Source organism: Melopsittacus undulatus, chromosome 4 (genome assembly GCF_012275295.1).
Source record: "Melopsittacus undulatus isolate bMelUnd1 chromosome 4, bMelUnd1.mat.Z, whole genome shotgun sequence".
NCBI classification, from domain to species: Eukaryota; Metazoa; Chordata; class Aves; order Psittaciformes; family Psittaculidae; genus Melopsittacus; species Melopsittacus undulatus.
In genome coordinates this window covers 107,295,271-107,314,844 of record NC_047530.1, presented here as the reverse complement: position 1 = coordinate 107,314,844, position 19,574 = coordinate 107,295,271, and the positions used below count along the sequence as shown (strand labels likewise).

General features: G+C 39.8%; 1 protein-coding gene across 1 annotated transcript in view; it reads left to right on the top strand.

Annotated features, from left to right (window-relative positions):
- FGFR2 (fibroblast growth factor receptor 2) overlaps window positions 1–18,179 on the top strand; it is a 71,473-nt gene extending 53,294 nt beyond the window's left edge. The window contains 13 exon segments of the mRNA XM_034061358.1: window positions 1,899–1,987; window positions 1,990–2,031; window positions 2,638–2,752; window positions 3,518–3,627; window positions 3,630–3,661; window positions 3,663–3,713; window positions 7,242–7,331; window positions 7,333–7,365; window positions 8,668–8,738; window positions 10,749–10,886; window positions 11,695–11,746; window positions 11,748–11,801; window positions 15,399–18,179. Of these exon segments, the coding sequence (XP_033917249.1) occupies window positions 1,899–1,987; window positions 1,990–2,031; window positions 2,638–2,752; window positions 3,518–3,627; window positions 3,630–3,661; window positions 3,663–3,713; window positions 7,242–7,331; window positions 7,333–7,365; window positions 8,668–8,738; window positions 10,749–10,886; window positions 11,695–11,746; window positions 11,748–11,801; window positions 15,399–15,563 (1,042 nt within the window). The 3' untranslated portion in view covers window positions 15,564–18,179.
- Window positions 18,180–19,574: the final 1,395 nt, after the last annotated feature.

Sequence of the window (19,574 nt, the reverse complement as noted above, 5' to 3'; positions counted from 1 at the left end):
GTGGATGATATGACAATCTGTCCCTGTATTTCACTGGGGAAGACAGATGTCCATGTTTTAAGAATGAGTCCCTACATACACTGTATCCGGGGGTATTGCTTTTGACCGTGAAAAGCCAATCCTGAAGAACTTGGTTATGAAAATGCTTATCTGAGTCTGACCTCTCCTCCAGATAACATTAGCAGCATCAAACTCATCAATCACCCTCCCAGATTTCTGCTATGGCACTGCTTCTGGTTGTTAGATGATATTTCCTGCAAGTAAAGGAGCCCAGATCTGGCCCTTAAGCATTTAGGCTGGAACTAAAAGATCTTGCCCAGAGGCTGTGAAGTTTCTTTTCAATTCTATCTTTTTAACCTCATAATCTGAGATTGACACCTCTGTGTCTGTTACAGCTGAGCAGGTTTTGCAAGCAGGTGTACGCTCTGCAAAATACACTTTGCACAGCATGCTTAATAACTGCTCCTTTTAAAAGGTTTCTGATGTGGATACTGTGATTATAACTGAGTTTCAGTTTCTTCCAGTCTCTGCTTCCTGCTTTCTGAGCAGAGCCTGGGTACTTGAAGGTAGGAGGTATCTTCTGTTACCCTCCTACATGACACCTATGGCAAACAGCCTGCAGCCAAGAAACACCCCTATGCTAGACCCAGCTGTGGGTAAATAAGCATCCTGTCTTGCCCCTTAAAAGATCAAGGGGAATGCATGAGGGTGTTGGATCTTGCTGGAGTGGCTGCAAAGAAGACAGCTTGTAGGGGATGCTCGGATGTGCCAAGTGCTTTGTCCCATGGAGGTGCTGCCGTGCAGGGAGAGCATCACCTCTGTATGGTGGGAACTTGCAGCAGAGAGCAGAGCTGGTGGCCATGGCATCTCCTGCCAGCTCTTCAAGGCACAAGAGCATCAGCATCACTGGTGCCTTTACCCAGTCCCTCACAGCAGTAACCCTCCTGAGCCTTCGCTGCATGCTTGTCACCAGCCACCTGGGGCAAGAGCCTTATGGAAGATACACCTCCTTTTTCAAAGCAGTTAAGTGCCTTTGCTCTAAGGAAAACATCAAGATCCCTGAGAAATCACACTCCAAAGTGAATTACATTTCAAAGCATCGGCATTATTTTAAGAGCTCTTCTCCACATTGACTGCCACCAACCTCCTTTCTCTTCCCCTCATCATCTCTCCCTCCAGAAGGCTGCTGGGTGGCCATCTCTTCAGCCATACAACAGAGAAATGAGTTTGATAATCACCCCCAGACCTGCTGTCTGTCCTGGCTGATTCCTCCAGTGCAAGACACCAGGAGCAAATCTTCACAGCCTGCATCCCCAAACAAAAAACAAGAATGAATTTTGAGCTAAAATTATGCTGCCTGAGAACATATTTGATTTTACTTTCTGTTTGCACTGTGCCACCATATCACATGAGTTAATACCTAAACCATCCCCCTGCTCTTAATACCACCCTTTGCCACACAGATCATCAGCTGCCCGAAAGGGACCACATGGCAACACGCACAAAGAAACTTCTTTCATCTCCTTGTGGTCAGTGTGAAAAAGAAGATGACTGACCATGTTACAGGGAAAGCTCATGTGTTGATTGCTGCTTTCTGAAAGCTCTGCCCCTCCATGCTGTGTCTTCCTGCTACAGCCTCTTAGTACAAGGAGAGGGAGAGCTTAAAGGCTGGGTATAGCAACTGATCTGCCCTTTTGAGATGCTCGCTATCCCATCCCTAAGAAAACATACTGCGGCACGCGTGAAAACTGATGCATACACAGAGTCTCATTAGTTCCCATATGATAATGCTTCGTGCTCCAGCAAGATGCTGAAAGCTTGTTATATTTAGCTCTGAATTTCACTGGCTGCATCCCTTCACCAGATGCTGATTGTTTAATCTCCTGTTTGCCCTCCAGGCTGACGCTGGGTAAACCCCTGGGAGAAGGTTGCTTTGGGCAAGTCGTCATGGCCCGAGCGGTGGGGATTGACAAAGACAGGCCTAAAGAGCAGTGACTGTGGCAGTCAAGATTTGAAAGGTAGGAAAATTGGGTGATTAGGGATCAGAATGGGCGATATGGCAGTCTTCATCCACGAATAAAGTTTCCTTTGTGGCATCTGAACTCTGTCATCATGGGGGGGGTCAAAGAGCACATAGCTGACCTCAGCCTTCAGCAGTTTGGGTGTAAATCTGTGCCTTGACAGCCTGTTTATCTTGAGCAGTGAGTATTTAGGAGGCAGGATATATTAGCATCGTGTGGTCTCTCTGCTTTTAGTTTAGTTCATGTCAGAGGCTGTCAATATGTGTTCCCAGCCCATTCAGTCCAGGTGGTTGTGCCTATTTATTTGCATTTAATTATAAGGTTGGTTTTGCAGGAAAGGCATAGTTATGGGGTTTGATAGCTAAGGACAGCATTTTTGTTTCTGCTATTACTGCTGCCTCTTAACATACAACATTGAGGAGTTGGCCAGTTTATTGGAGACTGAGATTATTTTTGTTAGGACATAAGATATAACTTTATGTAACTACAGTGTATACAGGAAAACAAATCCTGTATTCTTCATTCGGAAGCACACGTTTTACACCAACTGATGAGCCTTTGTGAAGTTCAGGGTGGGATGCTTAGAAAATACAAACTGATCCTGTGTCTTGTCCAGATGATGCTACAGAAAAAGATCTGTCTGACCTGGTGTCAGAGATGGAGATGATGAAGATGATTGGGAAGCATAAAAACATCATCAATCTCCTTGGAGCCTGTACCCAGGATGGTGAGTAGAGAAAAGAAAGTAAAGCAGGACTTTCCCAACAGGTCTGCAAAAGTCTCATTAATCATGATTTTTCAAGAGGTTTTAAGGAAGCAGTCATGCCGTGATGGGAGTTTTTAGATATTTCCTTAGCTTAGCAGCATATTTTAACTCCTGTCTCTCATTATACTTGCAGCTTTAATATGAGAAAGGGTACTATATCAAATGAAAACTCTCTAATCCCTTGCTGCAGGGGGGAAAAAAAGACATTTTTGAGGGGCTTTACCCATGCCTGTTGTTCTGAATTGTCAGTCCTGCTTTAGTGGAACTTGTATGCCATGAATCTGAAATGAGCATTTTTACTCTCTGAAGAGCACAGTGTTTTTATTAAAAGCTAATTATGTCACATAAAGTGATGCAGAATGGCATAAATCTCTGGAAATTAAAATAATCTTAAGCACTTTTCCCTTTGTTTGAGATCTCACAGCATTTTCTGATTGAAAATGCTTGCTGTTCAGTACATGGTGTGGTCTGGAAAGGAACAGTCACTGGCTCAGGGTTTAGGTACTTTCAGACACTAATTGTATCTCTGCTGCTATCATGCTATGGAGCTTTGTGCCAGTCATTTGGCCAGGTCTAGACCTCCTTTTGTTTCAAGTTGTCCTTACTGATTTCGCAGTTAAACATTTATTGGTTCAGTTCATTCATTATAGAACACTAAAAGCTTCTTCACATAAAAACACTTTACCTTTGGCCTTACTCTGGTTTTTCACACGCTTCTGTTTATCCAAAGGTCCATTGTATGTGTAGTAAATACGCTTCCAAAGGAAAACCTGCGTGAGTACCTGCGAGCACGCCGCCCCCCAGGGATGGAGTATTCTTTTGATATTAACAGGGTACCAGAAGACAGATGACATTCAAGGACTTAGTGTCATGCCACCTACCAGTTGGCAAGAGGCATGGAGTACCTGGCTTCACACAAAAAGTAGGTAGACTCAGCATACTACACTGAGTGAGTGATGTGTGTATTTATTTGGCACTTACTGAGTTTGGTTTTGTTCTCAGCTCCTTTATATCAAGAATTTAATTGGGAAAGAACCCTTCTAAAATAAGTTGCATAATCCCATGCTCTTGGAGAGCGGTGGGAAAAATCATAGTCTTGAAGATTTTAATCACTGTTTAGCAATATTGCTAAAATGAGGCACAGAATGGATCACTTAAAGTAATACTGTGTAATATCTGCTGTTTGAATTCATAAGCACAGGTGGTCAACTTGATTACACAAGTCACATTGTTCCACCCATGGGGCAGCAAGCACCATTTGCCTTATGTTTCCAGTCAAATCAACCAAATCATTTCATACAGTGATGTTAAATAACGAGTCAGTTACTTGGAGGGTTTACAGAATGATAATAAGCAGAGTTAAGACCACAAGATGCCAGGGCAGAATGAACAGAAGAGGCAAATAAATGAAGTAGATTAGTCCACTTAAATTATGCACTTAATCTGGTGTTTGTCAGGAGAGCAAGCTTATCGAAAGAATTCATTTATCCTGTCATGTCCCTAGACATTTATTTCTTCAGCTTTTCTTTTTAACCGAGTAATTTGATAAATTATGGTTATGAACCTTAAATATCCCTGTATACTAACTGTAACATACTGTGGCTTGGTGACAAGCAATCATGAATACCCTGCATGGTGTTTTGGACCCAGTGGCTAAACCAGAGCACCCAATATTGATGATAAGTACTTCCTTGCAAAGCGTGGATGGTTAGCAGGATTTATACTAAATTTCCAGTCATGTTTACTCCCAAATATGGAGCTGTTTTTAACCGAAGACCAGAGCTGAGTGTAACCCTCTGTTCCTTTGTGTGGAGTCACAATTTTACTGCTTTCTGTACATGTAGAAGGTGTGTGTGTGTAATCTAGGTCTAATTTTGCTTTTATTCTTTAATTGGAAGCAGTAATTCTCAGCATAGTAGGGTAGTCAGGGCAACATGCATGACACCAAGACAGAAATCTAATGGAGTAAGCATAAGTAACTGTGTTATGTAAAGCACCTCAGGATATCTCTTTTTAAGAGTAATGAAACATTTTCCTGGCAATGACTGTATCCCAAAAAATATAACTATTGTGAAGGGAAAAGGAAATAGAATCATGGAATAGTTAGGTTGGAAAGGACCTTAAGATCATCCAGCTTCAACCACCTGCCATGAGCAGGGACACCTCACACTAAACCATTATTACCCAAGGCTTCATCTAACCTGGCCTTGAACACCTGCCAGGGATGGAGCATTCACAACCCTCCCTGGGCAACCCATCCAGTACCTCACCACCCTCACAGTAAAGAATTTCTTCCTATATATCCAATCTAAACCTCTGCACAAGTATCCACCTGAGAACTCAGAAGTGCTATTGTAGAACACTACCAAAAGTGTGTGAGCTCACAGAGATGCACAGGCAGAACCTTTCATCCTTGACGCAGACTCTTTGCACCAGCACTTGGTCAGCACTGTGCCGAACTTGACAGAGTGTGAGGCATTGCACAAGGCAGAGGGAAACAAAGGCGGCCCATACTAAGCTGTGCATTCCAGTTCTTCAGATATCCCACCACTTCTGTTTGTATTTCACTAGTTCTTTTCCGCCTTAGGGATCCATTTACCTGAACTGAAATATAAGAGCTGGTCTTCTCACAGTATTTCCATCATGCAGGAGCTGTGAGAAGGCAGTGTTTCTTGTTATTTCAGTCCAATAAATAACTCACTGAGACCTTCAAAAAAAAGAAGTAAAGATGATGTTTGGTGCACACCTACTTTTTGCCTTACGTAAAGTTTTTTGCCTTGCAAACAATTGTACTTAGAAACAATATCCCAGTTCCCAAAGTTGGTTGGATGCTTTTTAGAACTCTTGGCATGCCTCTCTAACCTTCCAGTACTATGCAAGACCACAGGGGCTACAGGAACAGGGACTGGCACAGATTTGTTGCAAAGAGACTTAAATTGTTGGGCCAGAGGGTCAGCTGGGAAACTGTCAAATATGGAAATCAACAAAGGGGACCATTTAAAGATAGGAAGAGCATTAGTTGCAAAATGCAGGATATGAGAATTATACTGCCGGAAGGTGCCAGGATTTGACTCACTTGGTGTTACATTCCTTTGAGATGCCTCTATGGTATCCCAGGCCTTCTGTTTCTGGAAAGGCTTGGTCTGCTGCAGATCCTGCGTCATCCCTGGTAGTCTCATCCAGATACCTTAGATATCGTAGGGTATCTCAGATGAACATTATGAACTTGTAGTTGGTTGACTGCTTTGAGCTCATAGTGTCTCAGAGGGTGGTTCTTATATGTATAAGGACAGGGAAGTAGGAAGGCTGTCCTATGTAATTTTGCTGATGGTGAATTACAGACTGATTTGACGCTGAAGCATGTACTATTGTCTGGTCCTGTGCACATAAGGCATTGCTGAAGCAGGTTTTTTCTTGGCAGTTCCCCATGGCTAACCCAGTAGGAGCAGAAACTTCATTTTGCCCATGCAGGATAAGAGATCTCAGCAAATTGCTGGGACAGGTTATAATGCAAGAAAGGAATTGGCTCTGGTATAATTTTTGTAGTGGTTCAGTCCAGCATGTCTATGCACATGCTGAAATAAAGAGTGCAACATAAAAGGGTAACCCAAAATGATGGGGGAAGGATATTTAACTTGAAAAGAAGTAGAATATCCTGGGGGGAAATCCAAATACAATGTTTTTTACCATGCCATCTTGTATGAACCCTAATAAGGCTACTTAAATACAGGAATAATATCCAGAGCAATCACAATGTGCTTTCAGTGTCAAGAATCAGTTACCAGTTTTCAGGATAATGATGACATGACGGAAAAGTCTTTGAGGAGAGAGCTTGGATACTGAAACTAAACGTGTTGTTTTAAAAGCAAACAGACAAGCCTAGACTGGTTTGGGCTTTTTCTTTCCTTTTCATAACTAAATTGCTATAGTCTAAGGTTTGAAGTAAGTTCACACACTTTAGACATCTATTTTAAAGCTATGTACTCTGGTTATACTTCATATTAAGATCTTCTATATTAAAAATGGTTTCACTGCTCCAGACTGTCAGGTTTTAGCTCTTGTGAGATGGTATAGTCCGTTCATTTATAGTATCTGTAATGAAAGTGTTGCAATACTTGTACCTGGCATGTGTAATGGAGAGTGAGTCACAACAAGCCTGGCATGGTTTGTGTCACCATCCAGGCTTTCAGCCTTAACCAAACCCGAGTCTTAAATAAACCAGGATTTTCTAAGAGGCTTCTTAGGGCTGGTGTTCAACTTTTAAACAACAGATGAGAGCATGGACTACAGTGAGAAAGACAACCTTATTTCATGGGCTTTTAGTAAATGTGTGACTTTCCCACCTTGTGATTTAGGTTAAAATCTGTAAAAGAGACTTACTTACAGTGTGGAAGTAATTTAACTTTTACAACAGTTTGTTTCAGTGGGTCTTTTTTATTCCCTTTTCTTTCCAGTGTATCCATCGAGACTTGGCTGCAAGAAATGTTTTGGTGACTGAAAATAATGTCATGAAAATAGCAGACTTTGGTTTAGCCAGAGACATCCAACAATATAGATTATTATAAAAAGACTACTAATGTAAGTGGATGGTTCTCTTATCTCTGAAAACAAGTGTTTCTTTAATGTTTCACTTAAAAACTGCAGTTGTAAACTTAATGGGCTTCTCGTACAGCAGCCTCACTTTTCATCTCAGACAGAAAACAGGGATCAAGGACATAAGTGTTTCTGTCCTCTCTTACCATGACAGTTAGTTACAAGATAACCAAAGAGCCTGTATATTGTATGATTTATTAGAAGTTCTAAAATGCAGGAATTGCTTTTTGTGTGTCCCTGACTCCAGTCACTTGAAATAGTGGAAATATTCCTGTTGGCTCCAGCATATTTTGTACAAAGTGGAGAATCTTGACAAGCACTGCATGAGCAGTGCTAGAAATCACCCTAATGAAAGTCCTATTTGGGTGTTGTAATGCCCACATACAGCTTAATGCTTTTTGCCTGTATTTGTTATGTTATGTGCAAGTTATGGGGGTAGTATTATATTGAGGCTACAAGTTTAGAAAACAGGTTTTTACTCTCTGCTCTGTCACCATTTTGCTGTTTAATTTGTGCCAAATCAAGAAGATAGATTGTTTCAGAGGTAGTTACTGATGCTTAGTTGAACAGCTTACACCTCCTTCCTAGGGGATCCTTTAAGCTCCGATGAGCTACACTTGGGTTTTGATGGGAACAAAAGCCAGTTCTACAGGCTTTAATGTTTAGTAGAAATATTCATTAGCAGTCATGTATAAGGGCTTATCTATCAAAATAAAACACTAAGTAACTGATAGCATTAAACAGTAATATCTGCCTGCTTCCAAAAGACAGAGCAATCAGGTATAGGTGCATCAGTACCAGAAGGAGTTGAACCTCCTTCATATCAAATGTAGTGTGACTCTTGGGCTCTGAGCAGAGCTCTCTCTGTGCAAAGCAACAGGCAGTTGTGACTGAGTTTTGGGTCACTGCAAAAGGTAGAACATAAACCCCAAATTCTTATTAAAAACCTTATTTTTGCAGGCAGGCCTATTTTTCAGAGGATTATTTATGGGTTTTTTTTGCCTTTAAAGAGCTGCTTCTCGTATTGTTCTCCCAGCAAGCAATTTGGGAACTTTTAGGGGAGCCCTCAGTGCTTTTATCTTCAATGGTTCTATCCTTTTTTTCTTCATGCTCTCTTTGCTTTAGCCCATTTTGCTTTTTCTCCCTTAACATTTTGAATCTAAGTTCTATGCTGGTTTGCATTAACCAGACTATTCTCTAAGAACTGATTAATCTGTTAGAAAAATCAGGGCTGAAATCATCCTGTAAATCGCTAGTTTTAACTTCCCTTCCCCTCCCAACTTACAGGGACGGCTTCCAGTAAAGTGGATGGCTCCAGAAGCTCTGTTTGACAGAGTTTACACGCATCAAAGTGATGTGTAAGTGGCCTTATCTGAGTGGGGTTTTGAGGGGCGGAGGGAGGGTTGTTTTGTTGTGCACTTGTGAAAGTTTGGGATATTTTCAGTGTATTTTGCTGTTGTCTTTTACCTTTAAGTGTTTTCATTCTGTTTCACATATTAATAGATGGAGCAGGACTTGCCCTTAGAAAGTGAGGATTTTATGGTAGACTGCTAACCAGTGCTCTGTTACTAATCTGCCCAGCTTCAAAGCACATGAAAGGTGGAAAACGCTAACCTCCTTCTGTCAGTGCGGAAGTTTCCCCCCTTGAACTTATTTACGGATGTGCAGCTACAAAGAGTCTATCTAATTTGCTTGGCTTTTGACATACTCTGGACTTCCTTCAGGTTAAAAACATGAGAGGAAAAGAAAGAAAGAAAGTAAAAGTTCTTATAAAAAGTTGTGCTAAGTTTAGGTACAATAAAACATAGGCTGGATATAGTGGGAAAGTTCTCTCTGATTTTCAGAAGTGTTGGTGCTTCCCGTGTAGCAGAAATCACTGGACTCTGACACTTCAACTCTTAATGTGTGCACAAAAGTGACTGGCTGATGCAACCCGACTGCTTGGGATTTATTCTGCTTCCTATTACTGTTTCCTAAGCCCATCTACAGTACTCGAGTGCACTGTGCTTGAAGTAGATGTGTGTTTTTATGCGGTGCAGATGAAGATCTCATGGTTTTTATTTCTCCAAGAGAAGCTGTTAACTGTAAAGGGCTGGATGTTTCCCAGCACTGCTTTAAAAGGTTATGAATGTCAGTGCAGGGTTAAAGGGAAAAGGGCAGGGTGGAGAAAATAAGGGATATCTCCTCATTCTTTAACATGGGACCACTTTTTGAGCTGTGCCCTCCTTAAGAAAAGCATTTGCTGAGGTTTTTCTTCAGTATTTGCAAGGAAACTGTATACAACGGGTTAATGGTGAACCCCACTTTTGTTTTAAAACAACATCTTGGCAAAATATTTAAGTGAATGTGAAGTAATTCGCTTCAGTGGTTCAGGACTGAAAATCAGCCTGAGCTCTTCAGCAAGCACACGGATTTCAGTGCTGGAACTTGGAGCCCTCTTGGCCCCATGGTGGCTTTGAAGAAAAGCTAAAGATAATATTATTGTAGGTTTTGTGCAAACAGTTTACTAAAATACACTGCTCGAAGCCCGGAGAGCTGCAGAGAAGCTGGGGAGCCAGTGCAAGCTGTGTGCTGCAGCTTACCTGGCAAAGCTGCCTGCCAAGGAGCCCTGGGTTGCCAGCGAGGCGGGTGCTGGAGGAGGTGGCAAGCAGGCAGGAAAACTGGCTTAAAATGATCCTTTCATTTCCTAACAACAATTAATAATAAAAAATAGGAATGAGGCAAAATATTTTTGTTTTGAAACAGTCTGCTTTTTTTCCAAATACCCTGCCACATCATTGCAATCCAGCTCAGCTGTGAGTGTTCTGTAAGTAATTAAGCTGTGAAGACGTGGTTCTTTGCAACAGTCCTGGAAGCTTGGGTGCTTATAGCACAGCAGACAAAGGCAGAGAGTGTGTTTCTAACCTTTCTGCTCATGTAGGTCCTTATTTCTATATGCTGTACAGACATATATCCAATTAATGGATTGATATCGTGACAGGACAAGGGGAATGGCTTTAACCTGACAGAACAGGGGAGACTGAGCTGAGCTCTTAGGCAGAAGCTGTTACCTGTGAGGGTGCTGAGGCGCTGGCACAGGGTGCCCAGAGAAGCTGTGGCTGCCCCATCCCTGGCAGTGTTCAAGGCCAGGTTGGACACAGGGGCTTGGAGCAGCTGCTCCAGTGGAAGGGGTCCCTGCCCATGGCAGGGGTTGGAACTGGATGAGCCTTAAGGTTCCTTCCTTTCAGCTCTGTGGTCGGAGTTGGGCAGATGCTGATTTCATCATCCCCTAAGAGAATCCAACAGTCATTGCATCTGACACAGACACATCTCTGTTTCCCAGCAGTAAGGCAGACCTACTAATTGCAAGTTTTCTCTTTGATTTGCAGTTGGTCATTTGGTGTGTTAATGTGGGAGATCTTCACATTAGGAGGATCACCCTACCCAGGAATCCCAGTGGAGGAACTTTTTAAGCTGCTTAAAGAAGGGCACCGAATGGATAAACCTGCCAACTGCACCAATGAACTGTAAGGACCCTTATTTGCTCTACCAGGACTGGAGGGCAAAAAGTGTACTGAATTCACATGGTTAATGCTACCCCCAGCAGAATTGCTGGTCTCTAAAATTGTAGATATACATGTGTGTAAGATACGTAAAGAAAAGGTATAAAAGGTCTTCAGGAAATGTTTGACAGAGGATTTAAGCATCTTCTTTACACACCCTGCTGTGATCTTTTGAAAAAAGAAGAGATCATCTACTATCCTCTCTTCATCAGTGTTTTTACACCTACATTTGCTCTTTTTAATCTCATTAACATGAAAAAGCCTAAATGGCACACATATATGTAAGGTACATCAGGCTGGTTTTGTACACAACAAACCACATCTGGGGAACTTCTGCATTAGCACACCATTATCTCCTGGTGATGGAGGGGAAGTGTTTTCCCATTCTGATATATCTGTGGAGCCCTTAACTATTTAAGTTTCTTTTTTCTTACACATTTTAATTTCTTCACTTCACAAAGACCACAGTCCCTAACATGCACAAATATTTAAGCATGAGTAGTTTAAAACCACTGAAAATCCTGGGAAAGAAGGCTACAGAATTGGGTCCACATAAAAGCAATTTAGACACTGGGGGGAAAAAAAGAGATTCAGGAGTAGAAATGCACCTTTAAGGGAAGGGAATATCACACAGTTTTGTCAAAGTCAGTGGTCCATGTATAGGGCTGCGGGTGCTCTCTGCTTTACTTGTGATGAAGAGCATTGTGTCTGAAGAGATTTGCAAGGAAACGCGTGATTTTAATTAAGGCAAGAAAATGTGTATTTCTTACAGCTATATGATGATGAGAGATTGCTGGCATGCTGTGCCTTCACAGAGACCAACCTTTCAAACAGTTGGTAGAAGACTTGGATCGGATTCTCACTCTCACAACTAATGAGGTAGGTAAATTGCTTCCCTCCATAAGCTGCTGTTCAGGACAAATGCTCCAGGAGACAGATGGAATTTATTCAATTATGAAATCCTGCTCTCAAGCTCTCTTCTTGTTCTGTTTGTCGTTGTCTTCTGAGGTTACATGCATGAAATCCTCGGTTTCTTCCCATTATGCCTTGATTTATGTAACTAAACAGAAACACATCTTTAAAATGTTTTTGTTTGTTTCTTGTTGCATCTTTTGATGTTTTTACCATGGCAGTATTGAGGGACTACATGCAGCAGGTTGAGAGGCAATGTATATGTTTCAACATGAGGTTCATGTGAAGGAGATATGTAGAGTTCATCGTGTTTTTCATTTATCAACCCAGTTTGATTCCCAGCCATGATATCTAGGTCAGAAAAGGAGAAAATGTTGATGGTAGATTTCAGATTATATGTCTGAGAGTGAATTAGGTTCACTGAAATAGCTCTCTGTGGAGGGAAGGAGGACCCATAGGGAACATGTGAACAGTCATCCAATTATCCAAAGGTCCTGCCTAAACACTGCTTCAGGTTGGGATGTATGAATGCAGAAAGGTTTTATTTGAAGAGCATTCTTTCAGAGGTCTGAGATATTATTAGTTTTAGCAAGGAACACACTGATTAGGGTATTCACACAGGAATCAGCTCTCTTATCACATGCACCTTTGAGGAGGATCACAAGTGATGGGAATGTTGATTCTTTTGGTGGAAACTTTTTTTGAGGGAAAATACTTCCTGTCTCAGAAATGTTTTATGAATTCCTATTATTCTAAGAAATGATACGTATAATGGGAGGAAGAAAAAGAGCAAAACACTTAGAGAAGTAGCAACAACTTGATTGAACAGAGAAGTAAGTTTCTCTGATTTGCTATTCTTTATAAGGGAGAAAAAGGTAAGGAAAAAGGATTGTTTTATATACATATATGTATTACTTTCTGATTTTTCATAGTTGTCAAAGAAATAAGAAATGGATTATTATGCAGCTTTAAGAAAGTCTGTGTGCAACAGCGATGACAGAGAACCTGAGTAAGGAGATCCCATTTTTTTATGATCATAATTTGTTCAGTAGATCCAGTTGAAAGATTCTTTGGCTTCAGTAGCAGCTATATATTTGCCTGGATTCTGGTTTTAAGGCTTACTCTAAACGGTGGCACCTTCAGGAGTGGATCAGGGATGGGTAGGAATACGTGTGTGCTCCCTTTGAGTTGGTAATGCAGCTCTGCATATTGTTAACGTTTTCCCGTCATCCAGACCAACTGCATCTTTTTCCTGCCTAAATTATATATGATTTCATGAGACTTGTTGGAGGTGGGCTGGCTGCCACTGCAGACTGTTGGGTGGCTTGGACTGGATATGCACTTGCAATTGAAGAGGGAGGTTCTGGGCTGCAGTTCTAAGCCTGGGAAAGGATATTGCTTGCTTTCTTGTATGCATTTAACCATCTTGCCTTCCCAAGTCATGGAGCTGGAAGGATCTCAAAGGTAACCTGAAAAGGCCTTTAGGGTTCTGACTAGGATCACAGGAAAAAAGGCTGGGAAAAGCTCAGTACATCCAGTCCGTCTGATCGGCCTATGGCAGGATCCACTATACGTTTGTCATTCCTGACAGATGTTTATGTAACTTGTCCTTAAAGATCTCCACTGCTGTATTTCTGCATCGCCCCTTGACAGTCTATTGCTTTGTTTCATTAGCTTTACTTCCTGAAAGTTTGTCATAATCTCTAATCTTCAACAGAAGATATTGCTCTGTGTCCTATTTACCCTGGACATAGAAAGCAAATGATTTGTATTTGCAGCACATTTTATGTTCTTAGAAAACTTGTGTTCTCACTCAGTATCTCCTGAGAACTCTAGTGTGGTCCCATTTTCCTCCATAGCTTTTGAGACCTGTAATCTGCACAGGTTTCCTGGGGTTGGGTCCATCATGGCCTCAGTGTGATGGTACTTCTGCTTGTCCTCTCTACAGTGACACTTTTCCTTTCTGTTGGTACAGAGTCAGCCTAGTTTTACCCAACAACGTCAATTTTTAGGGCATCCAATAATATCTTCCTCTGCATTTGTGCAAGTGATTACTTCTGCTTAAATGGTAATGTCTTGCTCTTCTCCATAATCATCAACTTGTTGGGTTTTTTCATTAGTGTTTTTGGGGGCTTATTTTTTGTTTGCTTGTTATTTTTTCCCCTTCCAAAAGACCCTATTTCTGGCGTTTCCATGGGTAGCATGAAAAGTTTCCTAGAGCCCCAAAAGCAGAAGTTGCCAAGAGTCAACCTCATGGGTTGTATCAACACCAGGAACCAACCTGATACTGGGAACTTGTTATACCTCTTTATGTGGCTCTGGCCCTTGGCATTGGATAAGAAAGATGAAGAGGAGATAAGAAGCCCACCTTAAACACTAAATTCATAACTGAATTACATTGTCTTTTGACGTGACAAGCCATGCCTGATAGCCCATGAGAAAGCCCTGTTTCTTCAGATACTGGAATACTTTCTTCTGTCTAGAAAATGGTTGATTATTTCTGTTCATTTAGGACTGGTTTCCTAAGAAATGCATGTCATTATTGCCCTTGTGGATTTTTTTAAAGGCAAGGTAGGCAGTAATCACAGATCCAAATTGCTTTCTCTTGCTGGGCACTGTATTTGTCGGCATTTTAAAACTTACATTCACTGCTTTTAAAATGACCATTTTTTAACTATAATATGGTAATGATTGAATTTCTGATTTAAAAAAAATATGTTAGCTGAAGAACTAATTACCCCAAACCAAAGCACAGCAGCATAAAATACTGACAGAGGTGGAAGACTTGTCTCGTCAGTACGATCATAACTTGCGGTTTAGCAAATGAAGAGATTGCATTTAAATGAATGCAGCTGCCTTTAGAAGTTGAAAGAGAAGGAACATTTCAAGGGGAAAAATAACTTTATTCTCTTGCCAAAACTGTTGTTTCTAGCAAAAAAGCCTTAACCCAAAACTTGGATTCAGCAGATATTATTTCCTTTTTAATGACTGCTTTGGTCATAGCTACTCTGGGACACACTCACTCACACACACATATATATGAAAACCCCAAAACCTAGTGAATTTGTTTTCCTTTTCCAGCTCTTTTTTATGTGTATGCCACTGCATGTTTAAACACAGATTTAATATCACAGAATATAAAACAGAGATTCAAAGTGACCAAAGGAATATAAAGTTGGAAGTATCCTTCCCTCACCAAATCATTACCATGTGCTAAAGAAAAATGGTTCTATTTAGGATGAAATTTCATTTTTATCATTGTGAGTGAAAAGTCCTCTTTTGATGTGGTTGGCAAGTTTATTGCCAGTGGTGCGGCTAATGCTGGTGATGTTGGACTTCAGAAAAGTCCTGTGTTACTGGTTTGGGTTTTCTTTCTCTATCCAAGCTTCTTGTTTTATGAGATATTTAGGCAAGAGGTGTGTTTGAATGCAGTTGCATTACAGAAATGAGTGTCATCTCTAAACTCCTCTTTCACCCATGGGATGATCAAGCCAAATCAGTGCAGCACTAACATGTTATTGTCAGTCTTACTGTCTAAAATGTGGTTTATTTCTTTTGTCATAGGAGTATCTGGACCTCAGTGGACCTCTCGAACAATATTCACCTAGTTACCCTGACACGAGGAGTTCGTGTTCTTCAGGTGATGACTCTGTTTTCTCTCCTGATCCAATGCCTTATGAACCTTGTCTTCCCAAGTACCAACACATGAATGGAAGTGTTAAAACATGAAAAGAAGTCATACAGAGGAATAAAGAAACAAGAGCATCAAGCTACCTACCATATACAAAATGAAATCTTTTCTCCAGGACCTTAATATTTCTGTTTGTACATATGAAATATGGAAAAAAAAGAAGAAAAAGGAGAAAAAAAAAACAAACTTGGAGGAAAGCAGTTCAGAACCTACATAAAGAATCTTAGAATTCACAACTTTTAAACATTCCCAACGAGAAGAATGTTTATGAACTGTGTCTAGATACCCATTGCTATCAATTCTCTGGCTTCCTGTAAGCTGCAACAGACTTTCTTTGTACAATGGACCAGTTGGACTTGAGGCAAACTCTGGGTCTGCCTTTCTTGTTTATTTGTAATATTTGGAGAAAATATATGTTGGCACACACTTACAGAGCACAAATGCAGTATATAGGTGCTGGATGTATGTAAATATATTCAAAATATGTATAAATATATATTATATATATTTACAATGAATTATTTTTTGTATTGATTTAAAAATGGATGTCCCAATCCACCTAGCGAATTAGTCTCTTTTTTAACAGCTATTTGCTAAATGCTGTTCTTACACAGAATTTCTTAATTTTCACCATCCAACGGTGGAAAATTACTTTGCTTTCAGGGAAAATGGTATATCATTAATTTATTAACTAATTGGTAATGTACAAAACAGTTAATCGTTTATAGGGTTGTTGTGTTTTTATAATTTAAATGGCATTTCTATGCAGGCAGCACAGAGAACTAGTAGATATATTGCTCAGACTTTACTAGTTTTCAGATCTTTAAAAAAAAAAGAAATATTTACAGTATATAAACTAATTTTGGGGGAATTAAACTTTTGATTTATTTGTGTTTTAAAAACTGCAGTGTCAGACGATTATTCTTATCAAAGCCAAATCCTTTAACAAGAAAGTCTTTTATTCTCGATACCTGTCACTTTAACAATTTAACTCTTTAGAAATGTTTCCCGTGGCCAAAAAGCAAAATCATTCCACACAGACACACACAAAAAGAAGAAAATTTCCAAGAGGGTTCCTAAAGTAAGGAAAGACATGAATTTGTCTATAACCATAGCAGAACGTACTGCTCTAAAAGGAGCTGAGCTTCTACCCTGAGTTGCACATGCATCAAATTAACTACAATTCTCTTCCCTGGGTTTGGATAATAGATTCCAGATCTTTTGGCCTGTATCTTTTGCTTTTTCGACTATCCCTCTATTGTAACTTAAGTTAAAAGAGAGTTGTTGTTTATAATGACAATTTGCCATAGGGAATATCAGCATCTTTTTAAGGGATTAATTCATGCTGACTCCAGTATTTCCTTATGATCCATTCCATAACAGTAGGTGTAGCACTGGCCTCTGCTAAAATATCACTGTTGTTTGTATCTTTTTACAGAAGTCTTGTGTTTTTACTTTCAGAACACTCACTGATATGGCCATGCAATATGAATGCAAATTACACTGTTTTATGTGGTGGTGTTTTGTTTTGGTTGTCCTTTTATTTTTAAATTGGGTAAAAGAAGTATTAAAATCTGTTAACTTTTGTACTGACAATAAAATGTTTCTACAGATATTAATGTTAAAATTACAAAATAAATGTCATGCAGCTTATTTTTCCTAATCTTTTGTGTCATACAAAATGGTTTCCTGAGCATCCAGTGGTGGAAGACATCCAGAAATGCTTCCTTTTGACCTGATCAGAGGGCCTATACTACCAAGCTATTCATTCAGGAATAATTCTTTTGCCTCTGTCTCATAAAATGTCTGTTCATGAATAATACAGAATATTTGAGTAAATATATGTACAATCTTTGGTGTTTGTGGGGTGGGATGCTCTTTCTGGAAGCCGGTTCATAGTGTAGACGTAGAATATTTTCTCTAGTTAGTCTGTATCCTTTAATTAGTGAGATTTCTCACTCGTTTCATCACTCTCCACTCAGTGGAGAGGCTGGAAGACCATTTATATAGGAGATCTTAAACAAATTGAATGGAAAGAGAATCATTATGTAGAGAGTACAAAACTCGAGGGTTTTAGACTTGAAAACAGAAGGAAAATACACCAAAATAGCTAGAAATAGAAAAAGTTCCCATTTTCTGTTTGAGACAGAAATGGGAAATTCATGGTCACGTTGCTACAGAAGATTAGCCAGAAAAGGGTTTGTTGAACCTGGTCTTTACCACATGCTATAAGAGTACTCCAGACACCAAACTAATCTTTGGTTTCTTTTTGTCTGTTTCTATTTTGACCAGAAATCTTATGCCAATCCCAAGAAACTCTAAAAAAGTGCTTGTTAAAAAACTGATGATTTCCAACTAAGAATTATCTGATTGAAGAATTCCCACTGGCTCTACTGAAAAATAACAGTTCCCTTTCCCCACAGTATCTATGACTGTTAGCAGCGATAGAAGCTGCTGTCTGATTGAAACCACAGTAGTCTTAATGACACACGTCTGGCTTTAAGATTCTCCTAAACGGTATGAGAAGAACTTGAAACTTGCTCTGCTTCTATTAAAATGAACCTAATTGATCTTTACTACTTTGTCTTTTAAAAATAACAGTATGTAATGCTCAGAATCGTGATGGAAAGGTGCTATTAAATGATGTAAACTTATTTGGTTACCCTGATTTTGTTTAAAACAGTTTGTCTGCTTTTCCATTGTTATTTTTCCAGTTTAGCTCTCAGAGATGTAGATTTACACCTTGGGGATAGACCACAATTTCACAGGCACTGCCTGAAGTATATTTATTATGCAATTTTCCTAATTTTGTAGTGTAAACCCTGGTTTAAGCTTTTATTCTTTCCTGCTATCTGAAGACTTTCTTCTCCATTGCCTGCTGTTTAATTTCCTTCTATGAAAACACTGGCTGTAGAGCAAGGCACAGAAGCCTCAGTTTCTTGGGGAGAAGCATATTATCCTCTGTGAGGTTGCTAGAGGAAGACAGACAGCAGAAAATAAGATCTGGCATTGACATTTGTCCAAAGGGGAAATATTCTTTATTGCCATGATTACTTTTGGCTCTTCCATGAGAAGAAGGGGTTAGGAATTTGGATTATTACCTCATCTAATAATAAAGTTGACATTATTAACAGCAGCAATAATGAAAAGTAGCATTATATCAGGAAATGAATTGATATTGATGTGGATAATGAGGATTATGTTCAGTGTGTACGCAGTTTCCTGTAGCATGTTATTGTTTCTTGTCCTGTGTTTAAGTACTGATTCAAATCAACACAGCGTAACATAAGAGAAAATATGAATGTAGAAACCAGGTTTGTTATGGTTCAAATTCATAAGTTCATATTGCCTGTTTGGTTTTGGGGTTATTTTCCAACTTTTAAACTATAATATATATACATACATCAGATAAGAATATTGCGTCTATTCTGTCACTTTTTATTGATTTGATATCCTTCATATTCAATATATCTTTTGTTATGCTTTTACAGAAGAGTTGATCTGTGTTCTGATTTTGAAATTTGTCAAAAGAGAAATAACTTCACTGTTTTATTTTCTGGAAGTAACATGAGCAAAGCTGTGTGCAAAGTAGTAATTTTCATGTCAAACCCTTGAGAAAAGGGCACCACAAAACCCTGGGGTCTAGAAACCATCTTTTTAGTAAGAGATTCAGTGATCTCAATGTCACTAATTAAAGCAAGAGAAAGCTAAGTATTGCCTTGAAAGGGTATATAGACTGCTGTTGAAGTATTTTTTTAATAGTAAAGGTCTCTTCCATAAGAATTCCAAGTCAGTGCCTGAAATGTGGAACAAAACCCATCCAGGCTAAGTGGAAAGGCACACTTTTTGGATCGTAGAATAAGTGGAAGGAGCAGCTTACCCTTGGGTGCCATTGACCTTCCACCAGTTGGATCTCGCATGGCTCAACAGTGAGCAAAATCCAGCAGTTAGGTAAGCTGGGTATAGTATTTCCTTCTGTCCTCCAAGTCTGAGATGGGAAAGCTCATTCCATGCAGATCCTGAATGACAAGTTTTGGAGACTTTCTTTA